Here is a 17,985-nt window from a genome sequence, read left to right as displayed (position 1 = left end):
AAATGTATTCTTCATAATATTTCTTGTTAGTTTGTGTTTTTTTTTTAATTTTGCAGAAGATCGGTGAGATTGAAATGCAACGCTGCTATAATCAAACTCTGTTTCTTTTTTTTTTCAGACAAAAGAATGATCTTTTCTCGTGCCTCTCTAGGAATTGAACAATAATGACAAACAAGAACGACTTCTCTCATTTAACCATGTCCCCCGCTACTTTATAGAGCACCTCAACTGGTTCACTAGTGCTCCACCCGCACCATTTATGCCTTCGTTCACAGCATCCAACCATTTTGTGTACGAAGGCACCAAGCATTTTCCATATCTTTTGCTCTAGGTTCTTCTTTCTTTGTTTTTGTGGCATACAAACCACGAGATTTGGCCTTTTAGGGTTAACAGACACTAGTTATAGGAATGTGTGTGTTTCTAAAATTTAATCCTCTTTTTATGGAGTCTAAATTGTTGAGAGATGGATAAATTCATTTCTTTTTAAAAGATTGACTAATAAGCTGCCAGTTGTTGGAGAGATGGATAAACTTAAGAAATAAAATATGTAAAGATAGATTCCACTTCCGTTGGGAATTGAACCTCGGATTTCTAGGTTTTCGAAGTACATGCCTTATCAACTAAGCGCTCAGTTGTTGGCAAGATAAACAAACTTAGAAAGATAAATATTTAACTCGTAAAACATGGAGTTGTGTGGGCAAGACGTAGATAGCTCCTCGAACACACTTACCTACACGAGCTTTCTTTTAGTTCTAGTTGATCTTTTGTTTTCTCTTGTATTTCTTCTATTCACTTTTTTGTTTATCTTTTGGATAATTTCTTATATCATAAATAACATCTCGCTAGAGCTATTTGTAGGGTGGGGGTGAGAGTCTCACTACTCTACATCTTCCTTGACTCAAAAGACTCTCTAGAACATCAATTATAATTGACTATGACTCTTTAGATTAGTAACATATGACTCTCTATATTATTACATACTGACTCATACATAATTCCAATAATATTTTTTGTGACTCCTATCAATTACTATCCATAATCAAAATTAGTATTTCCAATAGACCTTTAGAAGAAAGTCAACAATACTTGGACAAGAATCAAATGAAATAGTTAACAATACTTTCAACGTGAAGGAATTTGATATTGAGATGAAATGCCCATCTGATTCCCATGAGAATAGCTACACTTTCACTTTCTTCTGCGTTCCTGACTTAGATGGTAGAAGCCTTAGCTGTTATAAATTGAGTTATGTGATTATGAATGATACAACTAATTCCTGTCTATTCATTAGTATTGATAAAAACGAAGCATTTATATTAATTTTAAACATAGAGATTAATAGGTGGTGACCACCTACTTACTTTCACAGTAGTACATGTAGGAACACCAATGTTATTAAAGTATGTGAAGGTCATTATTTGATTTATTACGTGAGATGGTGCAAGTATCTGTTGTTGAAAACATCTCTCACGTCTAGCTTTCCAAATAAATCACAGAATGGTAGCATAATACTTATCAAGATTAGAGTTTGCATAATTGCGAGGTTCATTCCACGATTTAATATATCATTATATATATAGACATGGAATCTATTTGCCCTCGGATTTTTAAAAGACATGATAGTATTTGCTACTCATTCGTTATGGTTGTTGAGATGACTAGACTTCATAGAAGCAAAACTTGTGTATTTAAATGACATTATATTCCTCTGTTTTTACCATTGAACTTTAGACTTGCAGTTTATTTAAGTCTTACTCATAATACCCAATAAATAACAAAAGAGATGAGAAAAAAGGAAAAAGAAAAATAAAAATAAAGAGTGTTACATAACTGAAGTGATAAACTTAACATTCTCTCAACCGAATTGCCAGAGAGTTGGACCATAATAGAATTTGGTAAAATAGGAAGAGAAAAATAGAATTGATGACGTCATGAAGGTTGGATGAGAATTAACCATTAATAAAATGCGACTCAATTAAGAAATAATTAGTGGTTTACAAAATTAATTGTTATCATCCTATTATTATATTAAGCTCTAGTAACAATGAGGTAGTAACATCTCCATCTCCATCTCCTCTCTTATATCTCATTTGTTATGGTTGCTTTCAAGCCTATCAAGCATTCAAAATGTAGTGTTTATGACAATTTAGTTATTACAAAAAGTTCATGCATACATAATTTATATTTTGTTACTTTTTGTTATTTAAAGTTTTGCCAAAAAGGACTAAAAATCCATGTATGGTTCATCTTTGATAAGATCAACGAGTTTAGCCATTCATAATCATGGTCCTGTGTTCATTGTCTGACAAGTTGCAATGAAATTCTAATATCAATTACCAATTTGACGTGTTAACCTTATCAAACTTTATCAAAGTACTTCAGTCACACTACACAAAACACAACAATTTCAGTTCGTAGGGTTAATTCTTGAATTAAAAAGAAAATCAAGTGATGGAAGATATATCTCACTTATACCTATATTTCAATAAACCATAATATGATTAAGATTATTTATTATATAATCAAACATAAAAGGATAATGGTTTTTCTTCCAAAAAAAAACCTAAGAAGTATAAAATTTGAAAGCTATATATATTCATTATTATGATTCTGTAGGGAGGAGGATAAAACATTGAAACAGACAAGAGCAACTAGAATAGGGTCCTTGCTATTTGCGAGTGGCCCAGTAATCAGATTGATTAGCTCAATGCATTATCATATTCTTCTCATCCACAATTTTGTTAAAGTTTTTGAGTTATATATAACTTGCTCAATGTTTATTATGTGATTCTGACATTGAGAGACATTTATAGACAAAATGTCTAGTACGTTTTAAGACATTTGGGGACATTTATGATTTATGCATAGACAAAATGGCTTTATAGACATTTCAAGGCATTTTGGAACATAAACAGAATGTCTTGCGGACAATTCAAAATATTTGGTCCATAGACAAAATATCCTGAAGACATTTCAAGTATTGAATCCATAGACAAAATGTGTAGTAGATATTATTATTATTATTATTATTATTATTATTATTATTATTATTATCTCATCATTGAAGGATAATTGATAGACATTTATTATTTTAATATTATCATTATTGTCTAATCATATGAAATAATATATATGTACCAATATTTCAAAAATAAATTTTTCAACTTCTGTAGATATTAGTGGATATCTGTGGACATTGATAGACAATTAGTGGACATATATTATTTTAATGTTATCATTATTGTCTAATCATATGAAATGATATATTTGTACCAATATTTCAAAAATATATTTTTTGACTTTTGCAGACATTAGTGGGTATCTGTGGGCATTAATAGACAATTAGTGGACATATATTATTTTAATATTATCACTATTGTAAATATATTTTTCAATGTTTGTAGACATTAGTGTATATATGTGGACATTGATAGACAATTAGTGGACATTTATTATTTTAATATTATGATTATTTTCTAATCATATGAATAATATATTTGTACAAATACATTATTGACATTTTGAGAAGTATTTCTAGTGACACTTTGAGGGATATTTCTACGGACAAAATGTCCCTTGTATTTGTAAAGACAAATTGAGCTCCAAATTTGTTCCAAATCCTTCATAAAACCAAACTATGAAGTCTATCAAAGTACGCGGACATTTTGTCTAATTGAATGCCACTGACATTCGGGGATTTGTAAATGTCCAGATCTGAATGCTTCAGGCATTCATAGACTCTCAAATGTGTGGAGTTGAATGCCTCAGACATTCGGAGACTCCTAAATATATGAGTTTGAACGTAAGACACAATCATAGACTTCCTAATGTCAACGAAAGACTCAATCCACTACCCCCTTTAAATGAAGGTATTGTGAAAGAAGGAATTTTATGGCAAGGATCAAAACTTTGTTTGGAAATTTAATAGATGTACTAGATTGTAAAATTATTAAGGGTGAATGAAGGCCTATAAGTGGCTTATTCATTCACAATGTTATCATCGCATCTCATCTTCTAACTTCTCGTCTCTATAAATGTGAGAATAATATCAAGAGATCAAGATAGTGGGCAGAAGTCTAAGGGTGAGAGAGTTGTAGTCAGGGTGTGCACTAGACTTTGTGTATGGTAACTCGATAAAGTTATAACATATTCATAGTGGATTAGCTTGGTGCAGCTAAACATAAGACTTGTTTCGGACCTCTATAAATTTTGCATGTCATTATTCTTTATTTACTTCGTGGTTATATTGTATTTATATACCATTGCATCTTAAAATTATGATATTATCGCATTAAAGAAAAACTCTAAGTAGACTAATCACCTATTTTAACTGGTGTAATTTCTCAACAACTCCATCTATTGTTTTTATCATCACCAAGGATACAGCTTCTATTGGTGTTGAGAGGTACATAGTAATTCATCCCCATCTCATAGTCATTAGCAAGGGTAAAACCATAAGATGTCTCGTCAGGTCATGAAATACCTCTTCTGTCCATTCGAACTTGAACACTTTCCTCAGAGTTTTGAAAACGGGAAGACTTCTCCCATCTTGCTTAAGAATCGCGATAGGAAACTCAATCTTAATGTTAACTTTGTACCTCCCTGTTTTCCCTGGCTAGGCATATCTACCAGGGTCGTTATTTTAGTAAGTTTGGCTTATTTTCCTCTGTGACCAGCCATAAATCCTAGAGAATTTTTAATGTAACCCCGAAGTCACATTTCTCTGGATTAAGCTCCATGTTTTAGGCTTGTAATCTATCAAACACTAGTTTTAGGTTAGGGATGAGGTCTTCCCTGACCTTGCTTTTAACTATCATGTCGTCTATGCAACACTCCACTATCTTTCGTATCTGTTGTTGGAAAAATTTATTAACCATACATTAATACATACCTCCCGCGTTCTTTAGACCGAAATGCATCTATTGGTAGTAGTAAATGTTGTTAATACTGGACACTTTGTGTTCCTGATCTTCTGATGCATAGCTATTTGGTGGTCTCTGCAAAGGTGTCAATAAATCTGAGCAAGGCGTGCCTTGACGTCAAGCTCACTAGTTGATCGATTGATGGCAAAGGGGAAACTATCTTTAGGGAATGCCTGTGTTTAAGTCGGTGTATTTAACACACACTATACACGTATTATTCTCCTTTATAACCAGTACCACATTGGCTTGCCAATCCGGGTTGTGTACTTCTCATATTACTCCGGAAGCCAGGAACTCGCCTAGTTTTCGCGATTTTTGCTTGCTTTTATGGGGGAAAGTTCATTTTCTTCTACTTGACTGCCTTATAGTCTACCTTTTATGTTCAACCGATGAGACATAATTATGGCGTCTATCCCGGGTACCTTGTTAGTGTTGAAAGCAAACACATGTCGGTGATCTATTAGAAACTGGGCCAACTTTTGTATTTCCCCCTCGGTCAGAGTGCTTTTAATGTGAGTGACCTCAGAGGTTAAGGCCTCGATTTGGAGTGGTATGTTGAGATCAGTGGTCCTATTGGAAATCTTTAACGAAATTTGGCTTTGATTCTTTCATCTTCGTGTCCCTGTCAGTGTTCGTCTTTGGCTTACTCTATCTTGGTTCCTGCAGGCTCGGTTTCTTTGAGTTTCGAGCTTGGATTTCCCTCTAGGGCACCGTTGGGGGTTCTGTTTCACGCATTATGTGTCCCTTCCATCAGCGGTGGTGATATCTCCAGTCGGCGAAACTTTTAGTGAATTCTTTATTTCCTTTTTAGGCATCATCGCTTAGGTTCTTGACTTTATTTCTAGAGACATGGTGCATATGAGGTGATTTTAAATTTAAGGTGTAGATTTCGTGAGGAATTGAGGTGTATCGTCTGAGATGTTAAACATATAAGATTTTTGCTAGAGTCGGCACTCCTTTCAGCTTCAATCTGATGATGTCAAAAAATTACTTTTAGTCTATCACTCAGGATATGAAGATTCATCGAACTAAATAATGAAATACTCTTTATGGTTTTGGCACAGAATCTGCAAAAAAAAAACTCAAAAACCTCTCTGACGCTCAAGTCAGTAAAGTGTTTTACAAGAATTGAATTCAAAATATGAGTTTAGAGACTGAACCTTGTATGGTTGATTAGGGCGAACCCGTTGCATTACATATGCTCGGTTAGCCGACTGTGACGAGCGGCGGATATGATGTTGTGGTGAAACACCGACTTAGATTGAATACTTTGATGGTCGTAGAAGGATAAGTTCCTTTGTTAGTTTATATTTCGTATTTGATAAATATTTTTGCCGATATTTCAGATTGTTTGTGGAAAGTTACTTTTCATCGTATTATTGTCTTTCACGTTACTAAGAATCTTAGATTTTGTGGATTTCTCCGCCCTAGATCTTTGGGCTAATCAGGGCTTAGGTTGGGTAAACTGATACTCAAATTTACCTTTCCGTGCCTTGAGGCAAGACTGGCTTAAGGACCGAGCTGATTTTCCCAGCCCTCCCGTACTACTCTAGGGCATACATTTCTCTAAATATCTACTGCACCGACACCGGCGAACACCATAAAACTTTATCTCTCTTTAATCTAAGTAATACTCTCTCTTATTTATTCTTGGACAGAAGCTTCTCTCTATCTCTCTCTGATCTAAGTAAAAGGCATTAATACCGCTAAAGGCATCATTTTATAACACATTTTTGTTAGAGGTAATACCAAGACAATGACCATTTGAGTTTGACCTAATGACACATTTGACGCCTTTAGATCGCCACTGCCATGCAATCTCTTACCAACAATTTCCAGTTGGCGACCTGAACTTGAAGTAAATATTGTTTTTCCTTCTTCCTTCGCTGGAATGAGACGAGGGAGATAAAGAAGATAGAAGGGGAAGAGAATAAGGAGTGGAGGGAAGAAGAAAAACAATAAGAAGGAAGTAAGGAATTTCTGTTCTATTAAAGTTAAAGTTGTGCCAGAGATCGCTGACCGGTGACGTTTTGCTGAGGGAGAGAAAAAGAAAAAGTGAATGCTAAACATTATCAAAAACTGAAATTGCTTCTAACCATACTTGGTCAACTTGTTTTGACCAAGTTTCCGGGACACACATTGTCGTTAACAAGTTGGGCTTGCCCATTTCATTTCATCATGCATTGAGGCCACCTTTTCACAACACTTCAAACTTTGAAGTTCAAAGCAGAAAGACTAAATACACTCCTAAGATTAAGGGGTGACGCTAGTAATAATCCCTCACTTCCCCGTTATAACGTTAACGGAGTAATTTACTAACGTCTCTCTCCTCTCTCTCCCCCCTCTCGCTCTCTATACTTTATTATCATCCCAAATCATTTTCTCCCCTTCGTTTAACTACTTCAAACTTTTTCATCTTTTATCAAAACCCTAATCTCTGAAATTTCATCGCTGAAAACCCTAACTTCTCAGGGCAGCAAAAATAAAACACTTTTCTATAAGGTCAGTATTCTAATCTGGAGTTTCTTAATTCTGTTTCCTCTTCTCACTTATTATTGTGCATTCTCTTGATTGATACAGTTAATTTTTCTTTTCGATCCAAACTTTCTCTTCCGTCAGGTTTATTTGATTCTGAAGTAACATTTGGATTCGAAAAGACATTCCCTTGTTATCGTTTTCTATTTCTGTTCAGGATCGTTCGATGAACATCTGGGAATTGGATCCTTTTAATTTCTAAGATTTTTCTTCTGATTGTCTTTGATTGTTATTTACTGTTCTTCATATTATTGTGGGAAATCAAGCAAATAGAAGTATGCACACTTAAAAGTATTTTCTAGGTTTCTGTTATGTTGTTGGGATTAATGGGTTCAAGTGGGATTTTTGTTTCCTGTTAGAATCAGGCAAAGTTTCATTACTATTAAGTATGGATTTGGAAGTGAAGTACTCTTATTCAAGCTTCATTAGGGTTCCTATTTCTTACCAAACATCACTAATATTGTGAGTATCAAGTGGTTTGTAAGTTTTGCTCTGCCAAATCTATTTGAAGGAACTTATCTAGTCTTGGGTTTCCTTGAAATTTGATCAGGATTGAATGCTTTTCGGGTATCTGTTAGTTACCAAGACGGTATCGGTTTACGGTTTACCACATTCTTTGAGTTTTCTGTCTCTGTAAAGAGGAAGGAGTACATCAGAGGTATCCATTGAGTTAGTTGTTCCTGAATGGGCGATCATGAGCACTGGGTACAGCCTAGTGGCTTTCTGCCCAATGGCCTTTTGCCCAACGAAGCGGCTTCAGTAACTAGAGCACTTGATCGGGAAAGATGGTTGAAAGCTGAAGAGAGAACTGCGGAATTAATTGATTGCATCCAACCCAACAAGAACTCTGAAGAGCGAAGGACTGCCGTCACAGATTATGTTCAGAGGCTCATCTTAAAATGTTTCTCCTGTCAGGTGGGCCTCTCTTCTTACTTTTCAATGTAATTATAACCACTTTGTATGGGTATGTAAATGTGTTATTTTTCATTGTTGGCTGTTGTTTGTAGATTTTTTGGAGTAAAAATCTGTAATTTGGCCGATTGTGTAATCTTAATGTGAAGTTTTCTTCTTTGTTACCCTGAGGTAGTTATTAGTGTTAACATTGAAAACAAGTAAGGAATTAGAAATCACCAACTAACTAGAGAATCACCACAACTGCTGCCAACTTGAACGTACGTAAGTGACAAGATTATCTATCTGCAGTCACTTTAGTAGGTATAATGTGGTAACCTTGTATGTACATTTGGTTTTTTCTTTCAAAATATCGTGCTAAGGGAAACACCATCTAGGTTAATGTCTCTTGTTTGAAATACCAATCACATCACATGCCTGATAATATAACTTTTTTCTCAAAACATATATATATATAGCCGTATTTCCCATTTGGGATTTTTTTTTTTTTTTGCATTATCTGTTATCCAATACATCTTACCTGCTGGATACTGATACTTGTAGTGTCCGTGTTACGTAGCTTAATTCTCTGGAGATCGGTAGATTTTTTTGTGACGAAATAACTGCTACGAAGTTACCGTGAATTGGCATTACCAGAAACATTTTTACAGGAAGGGGATCTTGAGGCAAGCATTAACACAAAACCGTTGGTTTATTTTGACCTCAACAGATACCAAATTACTAAGTTTGAAAATTCTGTAACTTTGTAGTTCATGTGGTTAGTTTTCCTTTTGATTTTTATTTGTTTTCTTTTGATTTATTTTACACCACTCTTTGCCTTTGGGCTGTTGATCAAAGCAAGATACTGAGCTCCAGATTTTTGCATGAGCCACAAAAATTCTGCATATTTTGGACTTACCAATAACTTCTGAAGAGAAACTTGGGTATCCTTTAGTATTTTAGCATCCATGCATCAAAACCTGTAAAGCGTTCATACCAATTAGTGCACCCTTAGCCAAAAATCATCTTTGTTGATGATCTTCATAGTCCTGATGTTGGATTTAAGTACTTCAAAAATACTTTTCCAAACAAAAAATTCTGCATCCCGCTAATACCTTTGAGGAGCTCATTGTATGTTGAGTTTGGAGGTTTGTAGCTCTTGGATTGGCATATTCAAGGAAAGGCTAAAAAATTGTCCTAGTCAGGGTGGTTAGAACTTCGATTTACGAGGAACAAAAAACTGGAGGGGATGGTATAAACCTTCATACAGCCTGTTTGACAGTTTTAATGGATAGACTGGTTGTGGACTGACCACTTGAGTAGCATTCATATTCTGTTAAATAATTTTTTTTATTTGTTTTCAGGTGTTTACTTTTGGGTCTGTGCCTCTGAAGACGTACTTACCAGATGGAGACATTGATCTGTCAGCTTTTAGCGAGAATAAAAGTTTGAAGGATACTTGGGCAAATGAGGTTCGCAGTGTGCTTGAGAGTGAAGAAAAGAGTGAGAATGCTGAATTTCGAGTAAAAGAAGTTCAATACATTCAAGCAGAAGTATGTCCTTTTTATCACCTCTTGTCCCTTATCATATAATTGTAGGTCCCAGACTCTTGCAGTTTGATATCATTATGGAATTTTCAACATGTTTATAAGTTTGTGTGCTGTATTTCTTTTGTTTATCTTTTTTGTGATGTAGTCTTGTATGGGCCCTATTGTGTAAAAGTGCCAGTCACTGGAAACGACAATTACAACAAAGTGCCAAACCTTGTTCTGGTCACTTTTACCTATCCGTACATCCAGGCTCTACTTGTACTTCAGAAATTGCTAGGAAGGCTTGTTTAGTTCATGTCAAATCTAGAAACGACTTATATTTTAAATCCTATGAAGGAGTCTTAATTTCTTATCCTATATACTGGTGTTTTACTTCTGCTGCACCTCATGTTTCTATGATTTGCTTTCTTCTAGACTTCAGAGTATACTTAAGTATTCATTACATACACTTGCAGGTGAAGCTAATAAAATGTCTTGTCGAAAACATTGTGGTAGACATATCTTTTGACCAGCTAGGAGGGCTTTGCACTCTTTGTTTTCTTGAAGAGGTAAAGTCTTGAGATATTTAGCAATTAGTCGGAACAATTCTATAGTTCTAACCATTTAGTTTTTACTCTTCTGTAGGTTGACCATTTGATAAATCAGAATCATTTATTCAAACGCAGCATTATCTTGATAAAAGCCTGGTGTTACTATGAGAGCCGTATTTTGGGTGCTCATCATGGACTTATTTCGACGTATGCCCTCGAGACATTAGTTTTATACATATTTCATGTCTTTAACAATACCTTTGCAGGACCACTTGAGGTAACTATGAATTTCAGTGTCTATTTTCTTTACCAGCTTACATTTTGTAATAGTTCTCACTCTTTCTTTTTTCAGGTTCTTTACCGTTTTTTAGAATTTTTCAGCAACTTTGACTGGGACAACTTTTGTGTTAGTCTTCGGGGTCCGGTCCCCATTCGTCGGCTTCCAGATATGACAGGTATCCATGGAGGCATTAATTCTTTATCTTGTTCCTTAGTTAATTGCCTCCTTACAACTTTTTTCCGATCTAATAGTGAAATGTCTTGCAGCTGAACCTCCTCGGAAGGATTCTGGAGATTTACTACTCCGTAAATTGTTCGATGCTTGTAGTTCAGTATATTCTGTTTCTCCTGGAGGTCAAGAAAATCAGAATCAGACCTTTATGTCTAAACATTTCAATGTTATAGATCCTCTACGAACAACTAACAACCTTGGACGTAGTGTTAGTAAAGGTACCTAAGTTTGGAACTCAACTCTCTTTGAATAATGTTTCTGTTTAGCTTTTTGAAATGTTGCCTCAAGATGTCTGCCCTTGGATTATTCTCTTGTGGCAGGAGGTTAAGTTGTTTCCCTTTTAAGTTTGTTCTTGCTGTTACATTGTTTTGCTTTCCATTTGGTTGATGGGTTGAATATTCATAATCAAACGCGGAATCCACTTACTAGTACTTGATTATAAATTCCATATTATCTAACTTTTAAGAGTTCAGATAAGTTTTCTTAATTGCTTTTCTTAGGGAATTCTGTTTGCTGCTACTTTTCTGTATAAAAGGTACGAAAGTAACCTTTTCGAACAGCAAGAGAGAGAAATTTCGGTCAAAATAGAAGATTGTGGCAAACCTGGTGGCTCTTACTTAACATTCTTTGAATCTTTCAGTTCATTGATCATGTAAATTATTTGAAAAATGTAAACAAATCTAAAATGCTTGTGTTTCAGACTTCAACCTTAATACAGCCTTTAAAAACTTTTTGAGGAGCTGATTTGTAGCAAGTTTTCTTTGAAGTGCTATATAGTGAAATATTATTAGAAGGAAACTTTTACTCTAATAACGACGATGTAGACCTTCTATAATTGCATGTAATAAAATTATAATTTAAAACATATTCATCATATTCTTTTATTCTATGATAAAGTCAGGATTCTAATTTTTTTCTCTAACTCATCTGTCTATACTTTGCTACAACAGCTGCTTACTGCATTATTTTCTTTTGAAAGATCTGCTTACTGCATTTTTATGCAAACATTTTTATTTTCTGCAGGTAATTTCTTCAGAATACGTAGTGCCTTTGCATTTGGAGCTAAAAGCTTAGCTAGATTACTTGACTGCCCCAAAGAAAACCTGATATCTGAAATAAATATGTTCTTCATGAACACGTGGGATAGACATGGTAGTCGCCAGCGGCCTGATGCATCTAACATTGATTTGTGGTGCTTGCAACCTTCTGACTTAGATCGTCCCGTTGCATCTGAAAAAGTTTCTCAGCGTATGAGCAGCAAGAAAAAGACCGAGAAGTCTGTTCATAAGGAATCTGAGGTTGAGAGGACTATCAGTTCACATGTCATTTCTCCCCAACATGTTAATCGTTCTGCAGAAAGAATGTCAAGGACCACTGACACGTCTGCAACTTCTCATACTCAAAGTAGGAAAAGCCAGGCTAACCTAGGCACCTCTAGAGTTTCTGATCATTTGGTGAAAAATGTTAAATCCAGAGAAATTTCACATACTGAGAGGGGTCAGAGAAGTTCCAGACCAAGTTATTTGACGAGTGAGGGGCAGAACAGGTTTCAGTTCGGTAGGACTCATTCTAGTCCTGAACTTACAGATGCTTCCATTGAGGTTTCCAAGGGAAGGCATAACAGGGTGGCAGATACCGTGAAAAAACATAGTGCTTCTTCTAGGCCAGAGAATAGCATTAAGAGGAACTTTGAAGTTTCAAATCACAGTAGAAGATCTTCTACCGAGGATTCATCTTCTTTGAAGCACAGCCCATCTCATCAAAGTCTTGATGTTAGTGCTGATCAGAACAGTGGTGAGGACCTTGCTTCGGTTGGTGAATCAGTGCAAATGCATCAGGAAGAGCAAGATTTGGTGAACATGATGGCTTCCGGATTTCGAGGTCTAGGTAACCAGGTTCAATTTCCAATGAGTTTAGCGCATCCCCGTATATCCCTTCCATTATCACCTTCTGTTCTGGCTTCAGTGGGTTACACTCAGAGAAATTTGATGGCGATGGTTCCCACAGATATTTCCTCGGTGGAACCTCATTGGAGCACCAATACGTCGTTTCATCAGGGTCTGGTTTCCTCACCACTAATCCGTTCTTTTCCAACTGGTGGGTTGGCCTCAAACCAAGAAATGGACGAGTTAAGTAAACATACTTCAGAATCAACCCAAGTCAAACAGGTCGATGGTGAACACAGTTTCTGGGAAGACCAAGATGCAGGTCCAAGTAAAGAATTTCACACAAAAAATGGAGGGTTCCAGGTGATGCAGTCAGATGACAAGCAACAATCATCTTCTGCTGGGTATGATTATGTTTCTTCATCACGGGTTAGTAGCTCTGGCAGTTCCTCTGTGAGAGGTCAACAAAAGTTTGCAAATGAAAGCAGAGTTAACAGTGAAAACTTCCATTATAAATATGAGAGAAGGAATGAGGTTTACTCTACAGACAGATATGCGAATTTGAGATCCTTACCTGTCTCAGAACCTAGTTCTTCAAGAAGTAAAACATCTTCTGAAAGTTCATGGGATGGGTCATCTGTGAAGGCCTCCAAGCCTGCGAGGGATAGACGGGGTAGAAAACCTTCTCAATCTGTAGATTCCTCCACTGTGTATGGTCAAGGCAAGAATAGAATGCATGACGATGCATCAGTTGGTAATAGTTATTCACAAGCAGATGACGATGACAAAGACTGGATTCCCCTTTCGACTATGAATGCTGAAATGGGTGAACGAAGTATGAGACCCACTTCTGTGTCTTCCTCACACTCTAGGATCCATGAAATACCTAGTTATGAAACATCACATACGAGTACAAGTGGTTCAAATCCAATGATACCAAGTGCTCCTATGCTAGTAGATTCTGGTTCACGTCAAAGGACAACGGATAATTCAGGGATGGTGCCCTTCGCATTCTATCTTACTGGACCTCCTGTTCCTTTTCTTACAATGCTTCCCGTATACAATATTCCAACTGATACTGGAACTACTGGAAAAAACAGAAGCAATTTGGATGCGGAAGATCGCTTAGATATCAACCTTATTATCCAGTCTGATCAGAACACTCAACAGTCGGACATTGTCACTAGTTCAAACTCTAATGGAGATGTTGCTTCTATGGAACCTACCGGGGAGCAGAATTATGACATTCTTAATAGTGATTTCACTAGTCATTTGCAAAATTTGCAGTTTGCACGATTCTGCCAGAACCCACGGCAGCATTATGGTCCATTAATTTATCCTTCTCATGTTATGGTACCACCCACATATTTACAGGGCAATTTCTCGTGGGATGGTCCTGGAAGACCTCCTTTGCCTAATGGAAATGTCTTCACTCAGCAACTTCCCGGCTATGGCCCTCGTGTTATTCCTGTATCGTCGCTTCAGCCTGGTTCTCAAAGGCTCAATGGTGTTTATCAGCGGTATGGTGAAGAAATCCCTAGATATCGTGCTGGAACGGGAACTTACCTTCCCAATCGTGTAAGATAACTATATTCATCTTACGTAATTTATCTGAATTAATTATCCTTGTGACAGAGGGTTCTGTAAGCTTTTATCTTATTGTCCTCAGTGTATTAGAAAATTCAAGCTTATTATTCTTGTTTGTTATTTTTCAGAAGATTCCTTTCAGAGAACGACAATCTTCAAGTATCAGAAACCACAAAGAGAATAATTATTATGACCGAAATGAGCACCGCAGTGAAAGGGAAGGAAACTGGAGTATGAACTCAAGACAGCGAGCTGCAGGACGCGGCCGCAATCGCAGTGATAAACCAAGCTCAAGATCAGACGGGGTTGGAGCAAGTGACGATCGAGCTGATAGGTCGTGGGATTCCTACAGGAATGAAACTTTCCCTGCACATAGGGCTCAGAATGGCCCGTCTAGGGCCCCCAACTCCAAGCATGGCAACTACAACATGTATCCAGTGATGAGCATAAACTCAAACAACGTTGCACCAACTGGACCCGCTGTTCCATCTGTTGCGTTTTATCCGTATGATCATAATGTTAGTTATGGTTCACGCACAGAGCAACTTGAGTTTGGTTCTCTTGGATCAGTGGATTTGTCAGGTAGAGGTGAAGCTTCAGAAGAGGGTGAAGGAGGCCCGACAAGTTATATGTATGAACATCAGAGGTTTCAAGGAGATATAAATTCACACTCTTCACCTGACCAACCCTCTTCTCCCCAATTTCACAGGTAATTCCTCTCCGTTTTTCCGTTTTCAAAACAATGAAAAAGTTTTCCATATCAAAAGTTAAACAAATTACACTGATAAAATGGAACTCCATGTAAAAAAACTTATGGTGTGTTTGGATGGCGGAATCATGAATCCGCGGATTCATGAGTCCTTGGGATTCATGATTCCACGGATTCATGAATTCTAGTAGTATTTTTTGGCTTGTTTGGCAACTAAGAATTCTATGACTTATTATTATTTGAGTATTTTTAAAAGTCTTTAGAAAAAATATGATTTTTGAAAAAAATAATGATTTTGAAAAAAAATAATGATTTTGTAGAAGGAAATATTTTTTTGTTGATTTTAAGTTTGAAATTTAGGTTCATTAATCCAAAATCCTAGGGGGTAAGGTGGGATTTTGGTCCAATACAATTTTTGGAATTAGGAATCCTTAGGATTCAAGAGTCCTAGGATTCTTGGTAGCCAAACAGACCAAGGATTCATGATTCCTACCAAATTCCACTTTTGATAGGAATCCTACTTAGGAATCCTGCAACCAAACACACCATTAGACAACCTGGATTGGTGAACTTTTTCAAATGTTCACTTCGTATTCATAAACTTCATGTGTATATTGGAGACGCTTACATACATTGGGTGGCTAGTTTCGCAACATTGTGACTTTACAGTTTTTTCTGATTTGGTTCTTTGATTTTTCTCATACATGTACATTTACACATTTTAATCAATCATTCCTTCTCTTGTTAAAGAAAATTTACCTACGTTGTTTGTGTATCTGCTAGCAGGAGAATTTGATTTTTCTGCTGTATCAGTGGCCTAGAGGAACTTAGTGGTTGAAGGAACAGGGTTTTCCGCCCACCAAAGAGGGGAAACGGGGTTGCTCTCTTGTTACTATACCTGGCACACTCCTTCACGCTCCTTAGCCGGTCCTGGATCTTTCCTTGACAAGGTTACTGCTTGTATTGCACCATACAAAAAGTGAAATCTACATCCTGTTTTAGAAGGCGGAAAAGAAAATGGAAGGTTTGAGAGGAGAAAGCTTCTTCTTAGGTTTTCATTTTAGGGTTCAACACCTTACCCTAGCATCTCTCATAGGTTCAAAATTAGTCTTTCTTAACATCATAATAGAATGTATTATTAAGTTATGTTTACTTGTAACAATTAGGTCTAAATTTAATGTTATTCTCCATGGAGGCTCTCATTACTTCTCTTTCTGTTTTTTGTTAAATGTAGGGCACTAATGGCAAAAGTTGAATTAGAAAACAAACAGTTTAAGTTTTTTTTCCCCCGAAATTAAATGTTGTACTTGTAACCTTTAATTGTAGCAGCACTAGATTAAAAAAATTCGAAAACTTTCCATCTGTGTTATAGCTTATTCATCTAACTGCATATGTATTAGCTGTTATCTTATGCCAAATCTGCTATACTTTGTATCTCTAGTTGCAGGATGAAGGTGACCGATGTTTGACAAAGCGGGTAAGTTATTGTACAAGCAAAGTCTTCTTCATTCCTTGGTAATTTATCATTTGTACTGTCGTCGAACAAGTGAGCTACATTCCAATAATTTCTTATGCACTCATTATTTGTTATCCAGCACAAAGGCTATTATTAACTCGTGTATAAGACGAGCTATTATAATCTGTTCTAAGTGCTGCAGATAAAAGCAGGAACCAAAAGAAATGCATTCAAAGCCTGGGGAGTTTTGTTGTAGAATACATAAAAAGCTCGTCGAGTTTGTTTAGAGTGGGAACAGAAACTGTACTACTTAGAATATTTCGGCCCGAAAATTGGGTAAGAGTATTTTAATAGTTCCCAACTATTAACTTTTGAACCTCTGAAGGTAAAGGGGTCAAGGGTGACTGTGTTCATGTGCCTTAGACTTCAAGGGTGACCCATTCCTTGTAGGCTTTTACTGTGTGAAAGAAGATGGATTCTGAATCTTGGATTGGCACTTACCAGTTCATAACTAGAGTGGAAAAGATTCAAGAATTGAAAACAGAAAATTGTGGTTCTGTTAAACGAACGAGTTCATACCTAGAGTGGAAAAGATTCAAGAATCGAAAACAGAAAAATGTGGTGTTAAGGATCGGGGTCCAAATTTCTCCTCTACTAGATTAAACGATCTGAGTCCAATTTCTGAAAAGTGCCCTTTTCTTGTTCAATTAGCTATAAGTTCAGAAATTGTACTCCATTTATCTCCCTAAACCTTTCATTTTTTGGCCAGTTATCTCTCTAAATCCTTCATCTTTTTGCTCAAATACACTTTTCGGATTTATTTTTTCTTAGGTTACGTGACAGTTATAGACATACCAGTCCCATTAGTATGCGTATGACTTGGTGGGAAGCTACCAAATTTCTGGCAAACATCCAAAGAGATGCTTCTGATATGACCACGGTCGCCTGTCTCTAATTAAAATTATGAGTACTCTAAATTAATCTCTCAGGGGCATTTTACCAAATTGTCTGTGCTCAATTCTGTTAAAATCGTATTAGTATTTTTCATAATTTTTGGTAGTTTGTTTCCGAGGGCTTCCATATTTGAAGTAATTCTATTGGAGGCGTCGTACCCAGTTGTCTACACTTAGGTGCTGTTTGTTTTTTTTTTAATGTCTGAATCTGAATTGGCTTAACTGAATTGGCTGAATCTGAATTGGGCTGAATATTTTGTAAGTTAGTATGTTTGTTTTCTAAATCTGAATAATTAGGTCTGAATAGCATTTTTGACATATATACCCTTATTATATGTTTTTGCCAAACAACCCCTAGACTTAAACCTAACCCTAATTCCTTTCTATTTCACCTTCTCTCTCTTTACTGCTCCCTATCTCTCCAACGACAGCCCAAAAATAAAACCTAAAACCTA

General features: G+C 36.2%; 1 protein-coding gene across 22 annotated transcripts; it reads left to right on the top strand.

The window, feature by feature from the left end:
- Positions 1–7,121: 7,121 nt before the first annotated feature.
- Positions 7,122–16,483, top strand: LOC147544897 (nucleotidyltransferase). 22 transcript variants are annotated; one of them, XM_086672984.1, is made up of 11 exons: positions 7,122–7,424; positions 7,817–7,919; positions 8,008–8,372; positions 9,713–9,901; positions 10,354–10,446; positions 10,523–10,705; positions 10,781–10,883; positions 10,975–11,157; positions 11,963–14,403; positions 14,544–15,121; positions 15,908–16,483. In XM_086672984.1, exons 3-11 carry the CDS (start codon positions 8,142–8,144, stop codon positions 15,915–15,917), a joined length of 4,011 nt encoding a protein of 1,336 aa, XP_086529110.1. In that variant the 5' UTR covers positions 7,122–7,424; positions 7,817–7,919; positions 8,008–8,141; the 3' UTR covers positions 15,918–16,483. The 22 variants fall into 22 exon arrangements, with proteins under 22 accessions (XP_086529110.1, XP_086529098.1, XP_086529107.1 ...); XM_086672972.1 differs by having other exon boundaries at positions 7,160–7,424; positions 14,541–15,121; XM_086672975.1 differs by having other exon boundaries at positions 7,262–7,424; positions 7,542–7,919; positions 14,541–15,121.
- The last annotated feature ends 1,502 nt before the right edge of the window (positions 16,484–17,985 follow it).

The sequence above is a fragment of the Eschscholzia californica genome, unplaced genomic scaffold (assembly GCF_041429995.1).
Source record: "Eschscholzia californica isolate CP2 unplaced genomic scaffold, dmEscCali1.0.p SCAF_4, whole genome shotgun sequence".
Classification (NCBI taxonomy): Eukaryota; Viridiplantae; Streptophyta; class Magnoliopsida; order Ranunculales; family Papaveraceae; genus Eschscholzia; species Eschscholzia californica.
The sequence above is the reverse complement of the archived record's forward strand: the minus strand, read 5'-3'. Positions and strand labels throughout refer to the sequence as shown.